This window comes from Melozone crissalis, unplaced genomic scaffold (assembly GCF_028551555.1).
Source record: "Melozone crissalis strain CALT ecotype California unplaced genomic scaffold, PUWL_Pcris_2 ptg000002l_1, whole genome shotgun sequence".
Lineage (NCBI taxonomy): Eukaryota > Metazoa > Chordata > Aves > Passeriformes > Passerellidae > Melozone > Melozone crissalis.
Window position 1 is genome coordinate 24,504,309 of NW_026535780.1, and position 19,274 is coordinate 24,523,582.

Here is a 19,274-nt window from a genome sequence, read left to right on the forward strand (position 1 = left end):
AAAAAAAAAAAAAAAGGCCTAAGATACATCTAGAGAATAATGGTTTCAATATCCAGAATGCTAACTGGATTAATAAAATAAAGTTACAACATCAATTTATTTCAAGCCTTTATTCAGCAGAAAGTCAAAGATATCACAATCCAGACAGAGATCAAGGAGAAAATTTCATAGTTCTGATAGAAGCAAAAATAAGGGATTGAGAAATCAAACCATAATTTCCAGATCTGCTATATTCTTTTTGGAACATTGGCCTGAGCAAACCAGGGAATACTGGAATCAGTAGTATAGTGCTGTTGAGCTTTAACTCCACCTTTATGACAGTAACAATAAGTTAGAATTAACTGCAACACATCCCAGATGAATGTAGTGACATAAGTGACTTGAAAGCAAGCAGTTTACTAGGAAGGGCAATGAAGCAACAGTATATTTACAGCACATTTTGCATATATATCAAATATAAAAATCATAAAAACACTGCATGTTTATTGCATCTAAGAAAAATATCCTCATTTGAAAGATAAAACTGTTTTCTTTCCTTCTTCCTATTATTACTAGAAATAGAACTTTGATTTTGACAACTTTTTATACTTTTTAATGTGTTTTGTTTTCTTACTGATAGAATTAAAAAGCACTGTAAAGTTCTTAAGAAAACTCGTTTCCTTTAATGTATGAAAAAGTTCACTGAAATTACAGACCTTGCAAAGACTTGTGCAGACTTGTTTATGCATAGTGTGGTACCTGGAGTTTTTAGACCCCACGCACCTATTCGCACTGAAACTGAACTTAAACCAAGTGTCACACTGTCTGCCCAGCTACCTTCCAGTAACACAAGACATACTCTTGGTCCCTTGTTAATGCTTCATTGAACTAATTAAAATGTAGAAGTAACATTGCACAGTGTAACCCTGCACCCATTGTGCACCCAGTGTGAAAAAGCACAACCAAAGGGGGAAAGGGGGTGCATTGCATCTAAGGCAATGCATCTTTTTTCCCTGTCCCTTCAACATGTGTGAAACAATACTTTTTGTTAATCGCATGCAAACAACCTTGTGCAAAATTAATTTCATTATTTATTACGAGCTATTTGATCTACTCTAGTTACAGCAGACAGAAATGGAGATGTCACTGAGTTTAAAGGCAACCACAGGAGCTTCTGCTCTCACTACGGAAAAGCCATTGAATTGACACAGTTCTTGCTCTAACAATGTCAGCTGGGAAATTTCAATTGCTATGATAGGAAAGGTTATTAATTAGCTACACTAACTTTCTAGAGTTGTCTAAACAGTGCTGCTTATTAAATATCCTCAGGACTCAGGAAGAATTAGAGATGAACTTGCTACAACTTGATGGTCATAACATACTGCATTCCTCAAAACCTACTGTGAATCGCAACAAGTAAAAAAAGACAAGACATTAATAGAAGATAGATGGCCTGCAAGACATGATTTTACCCAGATTAGTAGCTTCTTTAAATAAGAATCAGATCTTGAAATCACTAAAGCATACTCCTAACATTAACATGTGTGCACATACTTAAATGGATACACTCAGCACCCATGAAAATATTCTGTGCAGGGCACCCTTGATATTTTTAGATTCTTTTGTTCAAATAGACTTGATCCATCAAAGCAAACATGATAAGGGAAATGGCCAATAAAATTTATGATTTAGTAAAAATTATTTTGTCTCCAGTGTTTTATGCAAGATCTATATTCTTGTTTGAGAAAACTCCACTACAGCTACTGCATTAATTCAAGTCATTGATTCCAAATAGGAAAGTCCTGAGAGCCTCATGGATAATTTTTTAAAAGAATAGAAACTGTCTATATGTATTAAAAAAAATTTTAAATCAATAGACAAATAGATGCATATCACTAAGACCCAAATTCTCTCCCTCTCTTTGAAAAGATCTTTTCCTTTCTTCCTCCTTCCCTTCCATGCTATTTGCTATAAATCCTGTGATTCTTGTCCTGCAAGAATAATGCTGGTGCTGTACCTCACACATGAGCATGAGTACACTTGTTTTATTTCAAACACCACGGAGTATCTTAGAAATAAATTTTCAAAATGAATTTGTGATAAATTTGGAGTCTTCTTTACTTGGCTCATGATACAGTAGCATATCACTGCATGGCTATTTTTCCTGTAACAGTACAAATAACCTTTTCTCATTATTATAGCTTTATTGTGTCAGGAACTGCACAAACAAGAAAAACAACTCTTGCTCCACAGACCTCATTGCTCTGTAAAAACTGGAAATCTCAGCCCACCATGTTCCAAAACATAATCAAATGGCTGTGCTTTACAGGAAGCACAGCAGAGATAGGTGGGGTTAAAGAAAGCACATATGATGACTTTGTGTTTCCCATGGACAGAACTACCCAGGTGATGGGAAGCACAAAGGAAAGAATGACTAGCCTTGAGTAATGTTCATAAGTGATAAAGCTATCGGGACTAAAGAAATACAGAACAACAGCAGAGTAAAACCAAGTGAAACAGAACTGACACACAGCTATCCTGTACTAACAACCATCCCCTCATTGCGCTTCACCTTCCCGCTCTCTCCCAAGTCACTGAGAAAAAAGTACAAAATTCTGAGCACCAAAGCAAAAGACTTGTCCCTTTCATGAAATGTTTGGAAATCCTGAATTACATTGATTGTCCTGGAGGTAGCAACAGAGACAAGAGAGAGTGCGTGAAAACACTTCTAATACAGTAATTCTAAGATAAGCACAGTTAACGTTACCACCTTTACATGCACTAGAAACAAGTGCACTTCTGACAGCCAGAATACTGTTTCTCTCTCTTATTGCACAGGACTGTAGGGTACCACAGCCTCTTGCCATGGGGGTTCCCAGTAGTAAGAAAAGATAAATATAATCTTCTATTATTAGTCACTACAAACATGAGTGTTGGATAGTACAATGACTCCACAATTGCAAAATAAAGAAAAATAAAATCCTTTCTGTAGAGCTAGATAAGCATTTGACTAGATAGACAGTTTGAGCTGTACTCCACTGCAGTTCAGTAGAGTACCGCTCAAGCTCAAGACAGCCATAGCATACCTAACATTGGTTGAAGAGAACACAACAAAGACTGTTTCAAAACACTTAAGTACGTAATTTTCCACTATCAAACTGCATTCCTGAGACTCACAAATTACCCCTGAAAATCTATAACTGTGTTAAAGTAGACACACAAGTAATGTGCTATATGGATTCTGGTTTTGGCTTTTTACATAGCAAGTATTTGTCACAGAAACTTAAGGATCACAATTACCCACAGATGCCACCGCTTACAAATGAAGGCTTGTTTGTATGACCCTAAAGGCACTTTCTGTGCCTACTCTCAGTAGTTGGTAAGAGAAAGTCTCACATTTTATTGGCCACAAACCCCCAAATTTTATTATATTACAGTAGCTCTAAGCCTTCAAGAATCTTTCATTCTTTTCTGTAACATGAAATTTGAACTACATCCAGATTTCCTTCTTAAATATGCACAGATATTCCCATCTGTCTGTCAACTACATCCATGTAGTCCTGGGCAGCAGAACCATAATTTCTATCAAAGTGCTTTGCAAAGAATTGGAAACATCTACAAAATTCATGTTACATGTTTATCTCAGGGTCAAATTAACTCAAATATGGTGATACATTGCACACTGAACCATCATGTTTTAGAGGCAATTTCACTGCAATTCAAAAGAGCAAAGAGGTTTTCAGGAGTCAGATAGCTGAAACAGGTTTACAGAGGTGTGAATTGGCCCACTCTCCCTTTTTCATGGAAAAGCCTATGGAGATGAATGACAAAGAAATAAGCTTCCTCCTTTCACTGAAACACAGCCATACTTGGAACCATATCATCTCCCTCAGCTTCAACAAGGCCAGCATGAGGCTGCCCATTTCTAATACTCCTGTTCTCACGCTCACCCACATGCCTATCCCACCAGCAGAACTAGGAAAGGAGGTTCAAAGAAACTTGTCAACTGGGGACGAGCACTGGGAAAACCAAAGAGCACCATTCTGCAGTGTTCTAAAAAACCGTACCAAACCATCAGTTCCTCGGGGGGGGGAAGCAGGCAGCCAGGAATAACAAACACACACACACAAACACACACACATTTGCTCTAGGGCAGGCTTCCAATGACAAAAACACAAATAGGAAGTGAGGTTTAAACATAGTAAGAGGAATGAACACCTTGGAGAAGAGAATGCCATCTAACAGGTATTTCCAAAATGCTTATCACCACATACCCTTACATTCATATTTATAATTACCTTCCAGCATGCTATCCCTACACCTAGTACACCTCACCTCTTTGACACAAGCTGTTCAGATCTATGCTTTTCTTGATCAAAAAACATTCTCACTACTTGTTTACACAAGTCATTAACTTCCTAAGGGTATTTTAAAACAACTATTTCTTTCTGCAATCCAGCTTCCTAAAAAGAACTTATTAAAATATATGGGATAATATTAAAAAAAAAATTAACTCTCTCTGTGGATAACACTGACAAGCAGAATTCTGATAAACACCGGACAACTGAATGTCAAGTTACATAATAACTGCTTGCTCCTTTGTCCATCCAGTTCACCTCATCCTCCAAGAGACACTTCAGTTGTTTAATTTGAGTATATTCACTGTTACCCAACAATTTAACTATCCATTCAAGCTTCACTTCCTGTGGATCACTCAGCTGTGCATATCTGCACACTCCCCACAATTTCCAAACACTTTGGACTATTTCTACGTTTGGCAAAACATTTTTATATGTATTCCAACATATAGGGATTCATTGTTGATTTGTTACAAAGTGTAACAGATTCCACAAAGAATACAGTAATCCATGATAAAGAAAGTTCTACCTCTGCTTCCAAGAAAATGTATGTGGTCTGAAGGAGCTCTTTAAGCGGCAGCAGCAGATCATCACTAGAACTCTTAAAGCACTCTGCATCCACTCACTTAAACACAGCTGAACTATACAATAGACTGTGTTTCTAACAAGCAGATGAGAGGAACTCAGTTGTTAGTAACAACTGTAAAACCAGACAAGGATAAGAGCTGGAGTTTTAAATAAAGTAGAACAGACACTGCTCTGAAAGTAACCTATTTCCACTTCCATAACAAAACTCAGCAACTGGGTATTTCCCAGAAGGATGCTGTTGGCATTTAAATAATTTAGGACAACTCTTCATTCTCTATCTTCCCTCCAAGGGCCAGACTAATCTTCCTACACTGAGAATTGAGACTTCTCTGCAGAGGAGTTCAGATCATTAAGTCATGGTCCTGTTGCCTTGCATTCCTTTAATAAGCCTGTCTTTTCCCACACTGACTCTGCCTTAAATTACACCAAATCAAGATTCCCCGGTTCACTCGTGCAGAATCAGTACAGGATCAGAAATGTGGAGTAACAAACTCTATGCACGCACAACCATGAAACAGCTACTTATTTTCTGTGCTTCATTTCTACCTTGCTCAACATACTTTACGGGAATACTGTCAGTATTAGTCTATCTTAATTATTAAACTTTTTTTAGACAGTAAAGGGCTTTTAGAAGATTATGCAAAGAATATATCAAAACAAAAATATTTACTGAAGGTTTGCTACCAACTGTGTCACATCTTGGAGCACAGTAAATTCACATGAAAGTGAAGTTTATAGCATGCTTTTGAAGTAAGCCTATTTTTGAGAAGAAAGCTCAGTACCAGCAAGTCACCACTAGGTACATACACACTCCTTTATAAAGAGAGATCACATGAGAAGTTAACAGCCAGCTAGGGAAAGAAACAACAGCCATTTGTTTGGACACTCATTCAACCTGTGTAAGACTAAAAAAAAAAGTGGTTTTTCGAAGAAAGAGATGAAGAATGCTTTGGAAAAAGAGCTAAGTGAAAAATACATTACTTTCTTATGTTAATACCATTTACCAAACTTGACAGGCAGTTGTATTCTTTTGGATGTAGAGTCTTTTCAATGCACATGAAAAGCATTGTTACACTTTTGCATTGATGAAAGCAGATTACATCCCTTACAATTCCTTACTGGTAACTTTGTCTAATGAATAACAATAGTAAATCACAGTTTAAGGGCATTGGCTTTGCTGTGTGTTGGCACTTTGAGAAACAAAAAGGGTATCTCAAGAAGAGGTTCAGTTCTGGGAAACAAGTATAAAGAAAATATGGAATATTTCATTGTACCAGAGTTTTTCATTCTTTATCTGTTATTGATGGTAGATACATATACAACTTTCTAAAATTAGGGAGAAATTTCAAGTTGATAGAGATTACAAAACTGAAGAGTAAGGCTTATTTGTGATAAAGCAGATGTTGTGAAGACAGCATACTTGCAAATTCTTACACTGTTCATACTTCACTCTGATCGTTATCCACTTGACCATTTACCCCCTTTTCTTTCTGGATCATCTACAGAAGTACTCAGAGGCTCAGCACTGACATTACATGGTAACTTTTAGATGGAATCTGCCATTATCAGTGTTAGGGCACCAAGACAATGTGATTTCTCAAGACATTTGTGTATTCATTCAAAGTACTTGGGCTGGTTCAGTCCCCAGAAGGTAACTGGTTAGGCTTACTGTGCCTAAAGGCAGCCACACTGATGGCATTTCTGTCGGCCCTTGTCCTCACCACTGCATAGGTGTCACAAATGCTTTGGGTTTTTTGAATGCCACAACAGGTGATACTTTATTCTGCATCTGAACAGTTCTAAGGTTCCAACAGCTATGGCTTTCCTTTTTAGGAAATGTAGCTGGGAGAGGAGGTTTCAATGCATTAATTCAGCTGTAAAATAAAGGGTAAAAAATACTTTCATTTTACATACATTTCACTCTATTAAAAGCCAACCTGATAACAAAATTCAGCACTTGCTCCTACAGCCTTTTTAAAGGGAGGCACTGTATTTTAAAATAGCAAAAAATGTGACACAGTATGGTGACAAGTACAAGATCAATGTCAGACACAATGCCTACATGTTCAAATTCCTATTTATCTGCCTTTATATAATGAAGTATACTGCTAATTTAAGTACATATCATTCCTGTGTAAAAGCAGATTTCCAGATCTGGGAGAAAAGCACTCCCAGGACAATGGAACTCTAAAGTGCAAATCAAACTCTGATTACCTGTCTAAATAAATTTAAGTATCATCAGGACCCTTCAAAAATACATCAAAGTACAATGTATTTCTGTACAGGCATAAAGGAGTTGCTTAGTAAGAATCTAACGCCATGATCCTTATGTTCAGTAATTTATACACCACATTCAAACAAGTTTAAAGCTAGTTCAGACCTCCTTGCAACCACAGTAACTCATGTCCCTCAAAAAAATTGTTTGATGTGATCATTTTAGCTGAGCAACACACATGCCTGAGAAACTGCACGTTTATTTCACATTAGATACTTTAAGCACTTTATTGGCTCTCAAATGTGCAGTATGGTCAGTAAGACTTCAGATTTAAAACTTAAACTTAGCTTATTTTAATCATCAATCATTTCTGAAAGCTTTTATATTTTATGCCGAATTCCTTCATGACCAACACTTTAAACTGCTATCTCAGACTTCAGATAGACCTCCTTTGCAAAGCTTCAAAATACAGATGGTTTCAGAAAACTAGTGAAAGGAAGTCAAACACAGACCTATTAACTTAATTTTCACATACATATTCCTGGCTCCCATGCTGTTACTTAACATTTTAAGACTGATGTACAGCTGAATATTTCAAGATATTAATTCAAAAAAAGTCACTATCAAGCACCAATAAAACTTTCTGTTCTGTAGGAGTGAGGGATGTCTCTCAACTCCCCAGCAATGACTTTAACTTTACTCTCTGGGCAGATTTGACTTCAAGGATGTCATCATTGTGTAGGACACTTGCACTGCTGCTCCTACTAATCTGCACAATTAGGATAGCTTATTCCAGGAAAACTCTTCATGAACCTTGAAAGCACCTATATTGGGTTTACATGGCCAAGTTTTGGTAGCAGGGGGTTGGTTACAGGAGTTGGCTTTCCACAGGATCTGCTGGAAGCTTCCACTGTGTCCAGGAGAGCCAGGAGATTCCTCAGCAGATCCCGGTGCAGCCAGCCCGTGGTGAGGCAGCTGTGCCCCTGCAGCCCATGGAGGAGCACAGGGATGCAGAGATCCACCTGCACCGGTGGAGTAGACCCACACTGCAGCAGGTGGATGTTCAGGAGTCTGTGACACCATGGGAGGCCCATGCTGGAGCAGGCTCCTGGCAGGGATCTGCAACCCCATGAAGAGAGAAGCTCACGCTGGAGAAGGTTTCCTGCTAGGACTTGTGACCCTGTGGGGAATCCAGGCTGGAGTAGGCTGCTCTTTAAGGACTGCACCCCAATGAAGAATGGCCCATGATGCAGCAGTCCCCACTATTGCCTGTGGAGAAGTGGAGAAGTTCATGGAGAACTGTCTCTCATGCAAGGAGCCCTACCCTGAAGCAGAAGGAGGACTCCTCTCCCTGAGCAGCAGCAGGGATGAACTGGGATGAACTGACCTAAGCCCTGTTCCCTGTCTCCCTGTGCCACTGGTTGAGACGAGGTAGAGCTAATAAAGAGGGAAGGGTGGGGAATGGTGTTTTAAGGTCTGTTTTTACTTCTCATTTTCATGCTCTAATTGCAGTTAATATCTCTAACTCGAGTCTGTTTGGTCTATGACCATATTTGGTGAGTGAGCTCTCTTAAGGACCTTATCTCAACCCATCAGCCCTTTGTTATACATTCTCTACCCTGTCCAGCTGAAGAAGGGAGCTAAAGAGTGGCTTTTGTGGGTGCCTGGTATTCAGTCAGAATCAGCCCACTACAGCTCTACACACAAGCTTTGCACTTCCAACTGACAGTGGGGAAAGTGGACTCTGCTCCTCAGTATGGCAAGACAATAAAGGTATAGTTCTTTCCCTCAGGCCTTACTCATCTACAGTGTAAAGGCAAATGGCCTCTGTACTATCCCACATTTCCACAACAGATGAGGAAAACTGGAAAGCTAGTATTAAGGACCTAAAAAGAGGTTAGTAACATTATCTCGCAGCTGTGGTATATTGGATTGTCATGTGCATGAGAACTGTGAATCCACTGAGGCTTTGTTACTGTATGCATAGATGACAGACACAACAGATAATTTAAAATCTGGAATTGAAGTGAGACAAACTACACGACACCTAGGCAACAGGCACTGGAAACAGCATTAGCTGGATGAGCAACAACAGGGAGGTAGGTTATTAGTAGCTGGACTCTATAAACATGCAGCTCCCAGGCACATCCTGCAGTAAAGCTGCTGGAGTGCAGAAATGCCAAATGCCAGTATCAGCCAGAAAAGGGATCACAAAAATGGAAGCTTAAAAATATTGACAAAAACCATTTGCTGAATTACAAAATGTTCAAAGATCTCTACTAGTTGTTTATTCACTTATTTGCTAAAGTACAGGTCAAATGCAGGAATCTAATGTTCCTGTAATACCCCTCTGCCTGAGAATACTTGGACAGCCAGAGATCAAGATCTCAAGCAATTTCCAAGCTCTTTCTGCATTCAAAACCTTTTCTTTCCTTGCCCATAAGAGTAACCTTTTAGACTGATTAGATGCTCACTCAGGCACCATAATACCCTCAAAATAAAAGAATGGTTCCTTTCCTTCCCTCTATTTGCCCAACCTCTTACAAAACAGCTGTTCTTGTAGACATCTTGGCCTCCTATTCCACTCTGAAAAACATTTCTGCCACATTTAGCTGTGAATGTGCCTTAACAAGATATCCCAATCTTTCCCTCCCTTGCCATGCCAGCTCTTCTGTCATCATGAATCTCTCCAACCACAGACACCAGCTGAACTTTAGCCATGGAACCGACTGCTTGTTCAGTACCTTTAGATAGGAAACATGACAAATGGGAGGTGCCCTGACAAGGAAGCTATTTCTACTAATTATACAATCACCCAAATCCATCCCCGTCAGTGCTTCCAGCTGCAAGTTGCTGTGATCAAGAGTCATGTGTCTGATGTCATTCATCTTCCTGACTTAGGAGTAGACATCTCTCTCAGGTAACTTTAACTGATGTTTAGATCATGGAAAGGACATATGTTCTTCCTCCATACCTTTAAAAAACTAAAAATTGGAAAAAATGAAATATGTCTTCTCTCAACTCCAGCTACAAATATTTCAAAGTTGTTTAAACACACATTTTGAGTTAAATCCCTCTGCACTCTCCCTAAGCACTTCTCTAGAAGACAGCAAATGGAAAAATGCAATTCTTTGGTAAAATGAAGGTGCTTTTTTTGTTTGTAATATTGTTGTATTTACTATAAGTAAATACAATATTACAAACAAAAAACCCACCTGAATTAGGACTCTAAAATGAATCTCTGTTTGAAAATTACTCTGTTGAACTCTATGTGCAGGAAATAAAGAAAGGGAAGCTTAAATTCTCCACTTAAATCTATGTGATAAGAGAAGCACATATATATGGATTTGTTTACTGCATGTGATGTATTCATTATCTCAGCCCTAGTTACTACAATATCCCTAATGGAAGCTTTTATTTGAGCTATTCCATACAATTTCCTAGAAGGAAAACACCCTACCAGAGAATACTAATTCATTGAATGATAATACACTTTGTGAAGTATAGGAAAAAAGATATTAAGCAAAGTCTTATGAAAATTCATATACAGCTAAAATCAAGAAGTCAGAGCATATGAATGTGTGTGCCTTCCCACTACAAGGCACATCAAACAAGATTTCATTTTTCTGTGGTACACTGCTTGCCTTCAGTTATTGAAAAGTTCTTTCTAAAGAAGCAGCTCCTTAAATGAGTAGGATCATTAAATTTTCAAGATACACTATTGACTAGAACAAAATTATTTCTAGTAACACTAGATATAAATTGGAAGAAAATATTATTTTTTCCACAAAGTAACTATTCTCACAATCCTTCTGTACTTACAAGGGACTTATCTCTATCTCCCAATACATGCATACAAAGCTGGAGCAATAAAACCAAGATACAGGACTCTCTAGCAGACTAATTTTTTCATAACTTTTAAATACAAGGAACTTCATTACAGACACTTTTACTACGTGCCAAAGTGTGCTCACACTGCTTGTTAGAGGATCACTCTACTGTTATATGGCTACAACTGACTTTGCATGTCTGCTCTGGTTACCCACAGCCAGTCCCAGGGGCTCCCACTTCGCAGAGGAAACACCTGCAAGGTTAAGCAAAGGGTAGTCATGAATTACACACAATCACATGGGTGAAACATGCAGTTTCAATATATATAGTTCAAATGTACTTTCCCCTCACAGAGAAACAGTGTTCAGGAGAGTTCACTAGTTCACTTTCATTGCTTTGCGGTATTTATGATTTACTGAGTGTAACCACATTGAGCTTTCTTGCACAACAAAAAATTCCGTGACCAAATAAATGTATCTGGGAAAGTCCTGTAAGTACCAAAACTCACAAGATGCTTAAGTGAGAGACCACCTTGATTCAAGGTACTAAACCAAACTGTTTTGTGTGACTCCCTTCCCCCCTTTGAAACATGCTCTGTTTGTAAGCTTTCTTAATTTTGGGGAGGCTCTAATTTTGCTTGCTAACTTCCTGACTAGTTACAAAAAGTTGCCCCTCACTAAATAGCTGAGAAAGATATACAGAAATTCCCTCATAACCTAAAATTCAGTGTCAAATAGAATAGCAGGGAAAAAAAAGTCTAGTACATAGCTATTAAATATCCTAGCCTTGATAAGAAGACACCACTACCATAATTACAATGTATCAAAAGTTAGCAGTACATACAAATTTAAAGCAGCTGTTCAGAGAAACAAGTCCGAACCACAACTTAGATTAGGGCGTTTTTGAAGTGTTTGCGCCGATCTGCCAATTATGCTGAATTCAGTAGTTTTAACTTAGATACTCACAAGAATCAATAGTGTATATTTCAAAGCAATTGTAAAGCTTTGCATAATGAATCATCAGTGAAGTAACAACTGCATCAAAAAATCAAGTATAGGGAACAAAAAAGTAACACAGAACAACACAAATACTTCACAATACTTCAGAGTATGGTATCATACAGCCTGCTATAAACCAGTCTGAGCATTTATTTCTACTGAGGGGATAAAGACAGGAACTCAAATCTACAACCAAATTTTTTAGTACCCAATGCACTGGTACTCAGTGTTTTCTTAAAACCATGTAAACTATGGAGGCTCAATTTTGCCAACCAACAAACACCTCAAGTAGTAACTGGCACTGCAAAAACACCAAACACCACAGCTAGTAATTCTGAAATGCATACAAGCTAAAAACATCCCAGGGTGTCAACAAATCACACTCTCTCAATTACTGTCTAGCTAGATATCTCAGCTGTTCCAGTATTTTAACATAATCATTAACTATCTGGGACAGTATAAATGGAACACTAAAACTAGAAAATGCAGAGACATCTAAGAAAACAAAACCACGCTATTTACACAGTACAAACAGTACCCACGAATTTTTTAAAAACCAGTAAGGAAATTAGTGAATTATACTTAGTAAGTATGGAAATAATGTCTACACCTTGGGAAACCTGAGGAATTTGGTCAAAGGTATATTTTGTGTGAAGGAATGTACCTAATATATCAAAGGCACAAAGTTTAAAAATTTGAGATCTGCTAACAAATCACAACACTGATAATAATTTTAAGTTTTAGCCAGACCAAGTACAAAACAATAAATATTTAGTGCTTAGTTGAAAACAATACTAATACAATTTACATCTATTTGATATTAAAACAGCAGTGACTGAAGTAAATGAATCAAATAAGTTCACCTGTAGGGTCCTTCCAACACCAATGCAGTAGAGCTCTTCCTCTCCTAGCAGTGACAGAACAGATGAAAAAGCCATCCTCATTACATGCTCTGCTCTGATGACAGGAATGGAGTCAGATGGCTTCTGTCATTATTCTGGTTACAAGTACACCTCTGCTCTTTCTCTGGCTGACAGTATTCTCATTTACTGCATAATAACAATTACACCCACTACCTTATATTCAATTTTCAAACTTTTTGCTATGAAGTTGTTTAGGATATGAGGTTTTTTTCTCCCCTTGAATGAAAGTTGCTTTAAATATTATCCACATGACCTCACAGACATTTTGACTATAGATGCAATATTGGCTCTGAACAGTCAGTTGAATGTGTACATACTTGAACAAGTTGACATATGATTAACTTATTAGACAGCATAAATTTCTACAGTGTTAAAATTAGGACATGTTCTCTTAAAAGACTACAAAACTGTTCTAATAAATCAAATGCAGTGGTTTTGCCAATAATAAGATTTACAGCTTAGCAAAATATCTGTTCAGTATATCACAAAATATCACTAAAGACTGAAAGTCAAGATTTTAGGATATAATAATTTATTAAGTCAAGTGATTCCTTTAGGACAGTCTGTTCTGGCTTTAGAGTTCAACTTCTTTGGAAAATTGAATAAACTAGCTGGCAGACTTTAATAGCTTACATGATTCAGGCTGTTATTTCAAACAAGGTGAATGAACCCAAAAAACTATTTATTCTTCCTCATTCACACCATCATTAACAAACTGACACACAAGTAGTTTGGGTCCTGACAAGTGAACTTTTATGACAATTCTACTTGTCTTCCCTAAGAACCAAATGAAGTATGAGTTATATACACAGTACAGTTATTACTTCCAGCAACATCTGTAGTACAAAAACCTGGAATGGTTCTAATCCAAAATTAAATGTTTTAAAGCTGATATAGGTGTTTTTCTTTAACGGGTAAAATAATATCAGTAGCACTGTAGTCTCAGTAGTCTAACATAAAACACTGTTTCAATCAATTTTGGGGAATAATTCCTTTATGATCTCTACTAATGTTTCTCAGTCATTAGTGCTTCCAAGGGAACCCACCAAACCAAACACCAACCTAGAGATAAGGATAATTAAGACTGACCTTCTCTGATGCCATTTCTACCTTGGAACTCTTTTAGTGTCCCTGTCCTACTACTGTAAATATTTTTTTGACTAACATTTACACCTGGCAGTCAGAAGCAGGGAGATTCATCTACTGTACCGCTGCACTGACTGCTACCACCTGTACAAAACTTTATAGAAATTGTCCGTAGTCTTCTGCTCAGTGTGACAGAAATTCAAATTAATATATCTGGGTGACAAATATAGTCAAGACTATATAAAGTTTGAATTTCCAGAAAGCTGAAGAAGCCAAATATCCATGTTTCCAGACTCAATTCCAAAGGAAGGCATGTCCTAACTTCTGCACTATACCAGCTCAGAGAGTTTTCATAACTCAGCCTCTGCTCTGAACACCAATCCCTCACAAACTGGTCCTGAAAGTGCCCCATCACAGTGCAATCAGATATGAACCACCATCCTGTCAAGAGTTAAATAAAAATCAAACAAAGTGGTAACATTACAAATTCAATTCTCTAACTGAAGCTCGTGTTACAGCAAAAAAAAGAAATAAGATCAGCATCCCTGGAGGTACTTCAAACACACGTAGATGTGCCATTCAGGGACGTGGTTTAATGATGGACTTGGCAGTGCTGGATTTGCAGTTGGATTCTGTGATCTTGAAGGTCTATTCTAACCTACACGATTCCATGATTCCAAGATTTACTTAATTTACAGCTGATCAATCATGGAACTTTGGTTTGAAAAATACTTCCCTCAAGAACAGGACTGATTTCTAAAGCAGTATTTTTTCCCCTAAAATAATTACTTGCACAACATATGGTTCTATTTTAAACTCAGATAACTGTTATGGCCTTTGAGATAAGCAGAAATGCCTTAATATTTGTCCCAGTAAAAGCTAGGCCAGGATTATATAGAAACACATAAAATCAATTACTTCTTGGATATAAAACTCTCAAGGCCAACAGGAAGGCTGGAAATATAAACCAAAAAATACTGTTGCCCAATGCCCTACCAAGCTGTAATTCTTGTTAGTCAGTGCTATTCCAATATTTCACTCATCAGTATTCCTCCTTCTCAAATTTTTATAATTACAGTCATCATCAGAAAGAAGGTTTGAAAATTCACCAACTACAGGGAAACAGAAACATTCTCTGGAGAGCTCAATGCCCACATAACAACCTTGGTGAATTTAGTATTTTAATTAGCAGAAAATTCTAGACATTTTAGCTGTGCAACTACATAATGGAAGGCAACTGAAGTGATGCACCATTGCTTTCCCAGGCATGAATTTATCTTGGGTACTGCCTACTGCATTCAAAGCCTTAACATAATGATACCTGCAAGGCTCTGCTCAGCATCAACATTACAGTCCAGAGCTATGCTGACAGCAGTCTTGATCAAATTCATGTCAATACTAAATCAGTTTGGAAGAGCAAAAAGCAGTTGTACCAGGAAGCCAAAATGCTTTAATAGGACATAGCTCCCAGTCTCACTTTTTTCTCTCAAAATAAATAAGTGGCTGAAATCAAAGTGAAAGCTAGAGAAAGCTACACAATAAATGCTTGCTTTTGTTTCAGATACTGTAGCCTAGGGACGATAAAGCTCCTTTCCTTTGAGCAGTGAAACTGGTCAGAACTTAAGACATTTTTAACAAAACCTGTTAAGAGAAACTAATTCCTCATGAGGATGAAGTGACACAACATGCTGATCAAAATCAGAAGCACCTTCTCCTTCCTGGCAGCGGCACTAATGGATGGGGATGTGTTTCTTAGCAAGGCAGAAGAAACTTACGAAGCCTTCTAGGCTGAACTTTCAAAAGTCTTCATTAAAGGTCTATGAATAGCGTTATCCAGAAAAAATTTAATTTGGTTGGTTTCTCTCTAACAAAAGATTATGCTTGTGATTTAAGTTTTTGTAAGGGAAATGCTGACAGTAACACCTAAGCTACAGTATCACAGTTCGAAACTTTTTACTTAGGTCAGGCTGATGAGGAATATCACACTTATAATTTTGACTTTTAATTTCAATTCTGTGATGAATATAATAAAACCAGAACACTGAGTTTGTTAAAAAATCTTTTCACAGGAATTAATTTTTTAAGTACATTAAGTATGCAAACAGAAGAACAGCTTAATATATCGAAACTTGAGATTTTTGCTACCACTTCCTGCTCCACCATTAGCTGACTCCCTTTCAGTTGTGTTTGTAGTTTACCTTTTGACATGAAATTCTTTTGCTTTACTTAATATGCATTTAAGACTAGTCAGTACCCCACTTTGTTCATGCAAATATACCCACTCAAAAATTAAACTTTACCAGTGTATCTATTTGGTTACAGGTACTGGCATAGCTGTAGCTCTGTCTGAAGAAACCTTCCTTACTCTTCTGCTCATGTAAATATGAAATGGGAAACAATCCTACAAGGTTATGTAGTACATCTACATATTTTTAGAGTTTGGACTGATTGTTACAGCACAGGCATGTGCTGGACATAACACTTTGCAAAGGCAAATCTGGAATATCTTGATGTTCCAAATACAAGCTTGCTTTTTTAACAGTGAAAGAAATTCCAATTTCTGATGTTCAATCGTTTGTTTAGGGCAAAGGCATCTACTTCAGGAACTGCTGAAGCAGGGCCCCTGTCGCTGTCCCCCTCAAGGCAAGGCACATGCCCAGCTCTGTGCCAAAGGCTGCTTCTCCTGCTTGAGGCCCATGGACACAACCTATGCTCCACTTCATAAAACAAACACAACTCCCTGAGAAAACATGAGACGACTCTCTTTGTCAAGCATCTGTGTTTTTGATCCGTCATGTGTTACTGGGCCACCTTTACACTGTAAAAACCAACCTCAGTACATTTACACAAATATTTTTCATTAGCAGTTCTGCTTTAAAGATGGGTTTATATCCAGGAATGAAATCCTCTTCGGCTATGAACTGCGGATAGGCTGAGCAGAAGCAAAGGTCCCTGGAAGGTCTTGCAGGCCTGTGCTGATGTGTCACAAACTCATCACCAGTGCCAGCCCCCGACTCCGCGGCCCGGAGGGGCCGCCCTGCCCCGACACCAGGCCTCGTCCGTCCCGGCCGGACGTGGAACATCTCCCAAGCATCCATCCCTATTATCCACAGGCAGCGATTACTCGTGACTCAGAGGATTTGGGGCTGGCTTGTTTGTGCGGCCCCGCGCCAACTCCGGAGTTCCCGGCACCGCACATCTGCGGGAGAGCAAGCCCAGGGCAGCTGGGCCAAATCCCAGAATCCCGGCCGCAGTTTTAAGGACTTCCCAGAGGAGATTTCCGTCCATCCCCACAAATATAAATTAATTAATTAATTAATTAACAACACACAAAAAACCCCAAACAAAACAAACAAAAACCCCCGGAGCATATTTTGGAGCAGTCGAGTTCTAAGGAGGAGACGGGGCTGGGGGCAGAGAAGGGAAGTGCGGGGACAGCAGCCGGCCGTGGCGGCGGTCCTGAGCGGCTCCAGGGACCCCGCCGCGGCCGGCCGGGAGAAAGGCCGCTTTGTTCCCCCTCCCCCGCGGCCGCCTCCCGGCCCGCGAGCCGGAGGCGGACGGGCGGCGTCACTGCCCGGTACCTACCGCAGCAGGAGACGACGAGGAGCAGGAGGTGCGCTGACCTCCAAGCCGGGGAGCCCTCTGCGCTCCCCCAAGGGGCCATAACACCCGCCCGCGGGGAGGCGGCGCGGAGCCGGAGCTGCCACCGCCGCGCCCCCGACACGGAGCCGGAGCTGCCGCCGCCGCCGCAGGAGGGGCCGGCGGCGCCTCGCCCCCTCGCCCGCCGGAGCCGCCGCCTCGGGGAGCGCTAGCGGCCCGCACGCCTCGGCCGCCCGCCCGTCCGCCGAGCCATGAGCCGCCACCGCCGCCGGCCTCGGCCTCCCTCCCCGCGCGCCGCTTCCTCCTCCCGGCTGGGCTCCGCCGCGGCTGCGCACTGCCGGCACGAGCGCATGGAGCCGCTCCCGGCAGCCGCGGGCCGGGCGGGCGAGCGGGGCGGAGCGGCGGCCCCCAGACGGCGGGGGCGGGCCCGAGCCGCGGCGCTCGGCGCAGCGCCGCCCTGCCCGCTCCTCCGGCTCCTCCTTCGGCACCTCCTCCCTCCCCTCCCACCCCGTCGGGGCGGCCGCCGCCGAGTTTTGGCCCGCCCCGTCCCAGCGAGGCAGCCGCCGCCAGCCGGGGGGGCTGGGGCCGCATCCGGAGGAGGGACGGTGAATGTGCCGGCGGCTGAGCAGCCCCCATCCCCGACCCACACGGGACACCCCAGTGCGTGTTTGAGTGCCCTGGCTCTCCGCCCTGAGTAAAACTGCCTGAATCCAAGCGCAGTCTGTAAAGCACAGGGGTACTCTGGCAGCTGGCGGCTGCTGTGCTTCTGACCTCCAAATCTGCATTTCAGCAGTGAGACCGAAAAATTACCGTGGGAGCACAAAAAGCACAACTGTACATGCAAAATTATGGACCCCATATAAATTCCTTGTGACACTTCCTGTTCGATTACAGTTCCTGTTTTCCTGCTGCATAGTTACCTGTTGTCAAAAGCAAGTGGGATTCACAGCACAATTTTGATATTTTGCGTTAATTTTGCCGTGCCTGTTGCAGACCATGAGAAGTGCTTGTTGACCCTGTTCCACTAGAACCATTTGTTTGGCATAACAAAATATTGCCATTCCCGAGAAAAGCAAAACTTACTTACTTTAGTAAGGCTTTACAGCTACACCTTGAAAGCAGACGTGTCGAGTCAGACCGGAGTTCTTGCTCCACAAGTGGTCATTGCTATGGAGAGTACTCTGTGCTATTTCTTCTCATTCATCTCAATTTTTTATAGAATCTTGAAATCATTTTGTTTGGAAACCCCCATAAAATCATTGAGTCCAACTGTAAATACAGCATTGCCAAGTCCACTACTAAACCATGTGCCCACATGCCACATCTACAAATCCTGTAAATACCTCCAGGAATGGAGAGTCAATTACTTGCCTGTTACAGTGCCTGACAAGCCTTTCTGTGAAGAAATGTTTCCTAGTACACAGTTACTTTTTCTGTCACAACTCGATGTCACTTCTCTTCATTTATTGTTCTGTGATTTCTCCTGCATTTGTTTCCAAATCCCCGTCTATTTGGGAAGGAAGAGAAATATATTGAGGGATGTCTCATTTGAAAAGGAGATGTTTGTTTAAGGGTGAGCATTGGGATGAAGATTCAGCATTAATAATTGTCACAAAAGAAGGAAGGAAAACCAGCCAAGCATGAATTCTTTCCAAGTCTGGGAAGTTGTAGTCCAGAAACACCCTGAAGTGGCATC

The 19,274-nt window shown here is 40.3% G+C and overlaps 1 protein-coding gene across 1 annotated transcript in view; it reads right to left on the reverse strand.

Moving 5' to 3' along the window:
- LRP12 (LDL receptor related protein 12) overlaps window positions 1–17,719 on the reverse strand; it is a 49,784-nt gene extending 32,065 nt beyond the window's left edge. Inside the window, exon 1 of the mRNA XM_054293421.1 lies at window positions 17,564–17,719. Coding sequence (XP_054149396.1) covers window positions 17,564–17,642 — 79 coding nt within the window. The 5' untranslated portion in view covers window positions 17,643–17,719. The remainder of the gene's footprint in view (window positions 1–17,563) is intronic.
- Window positions 17,720–19,274: the final 1,555 nt, after the last annotated feature.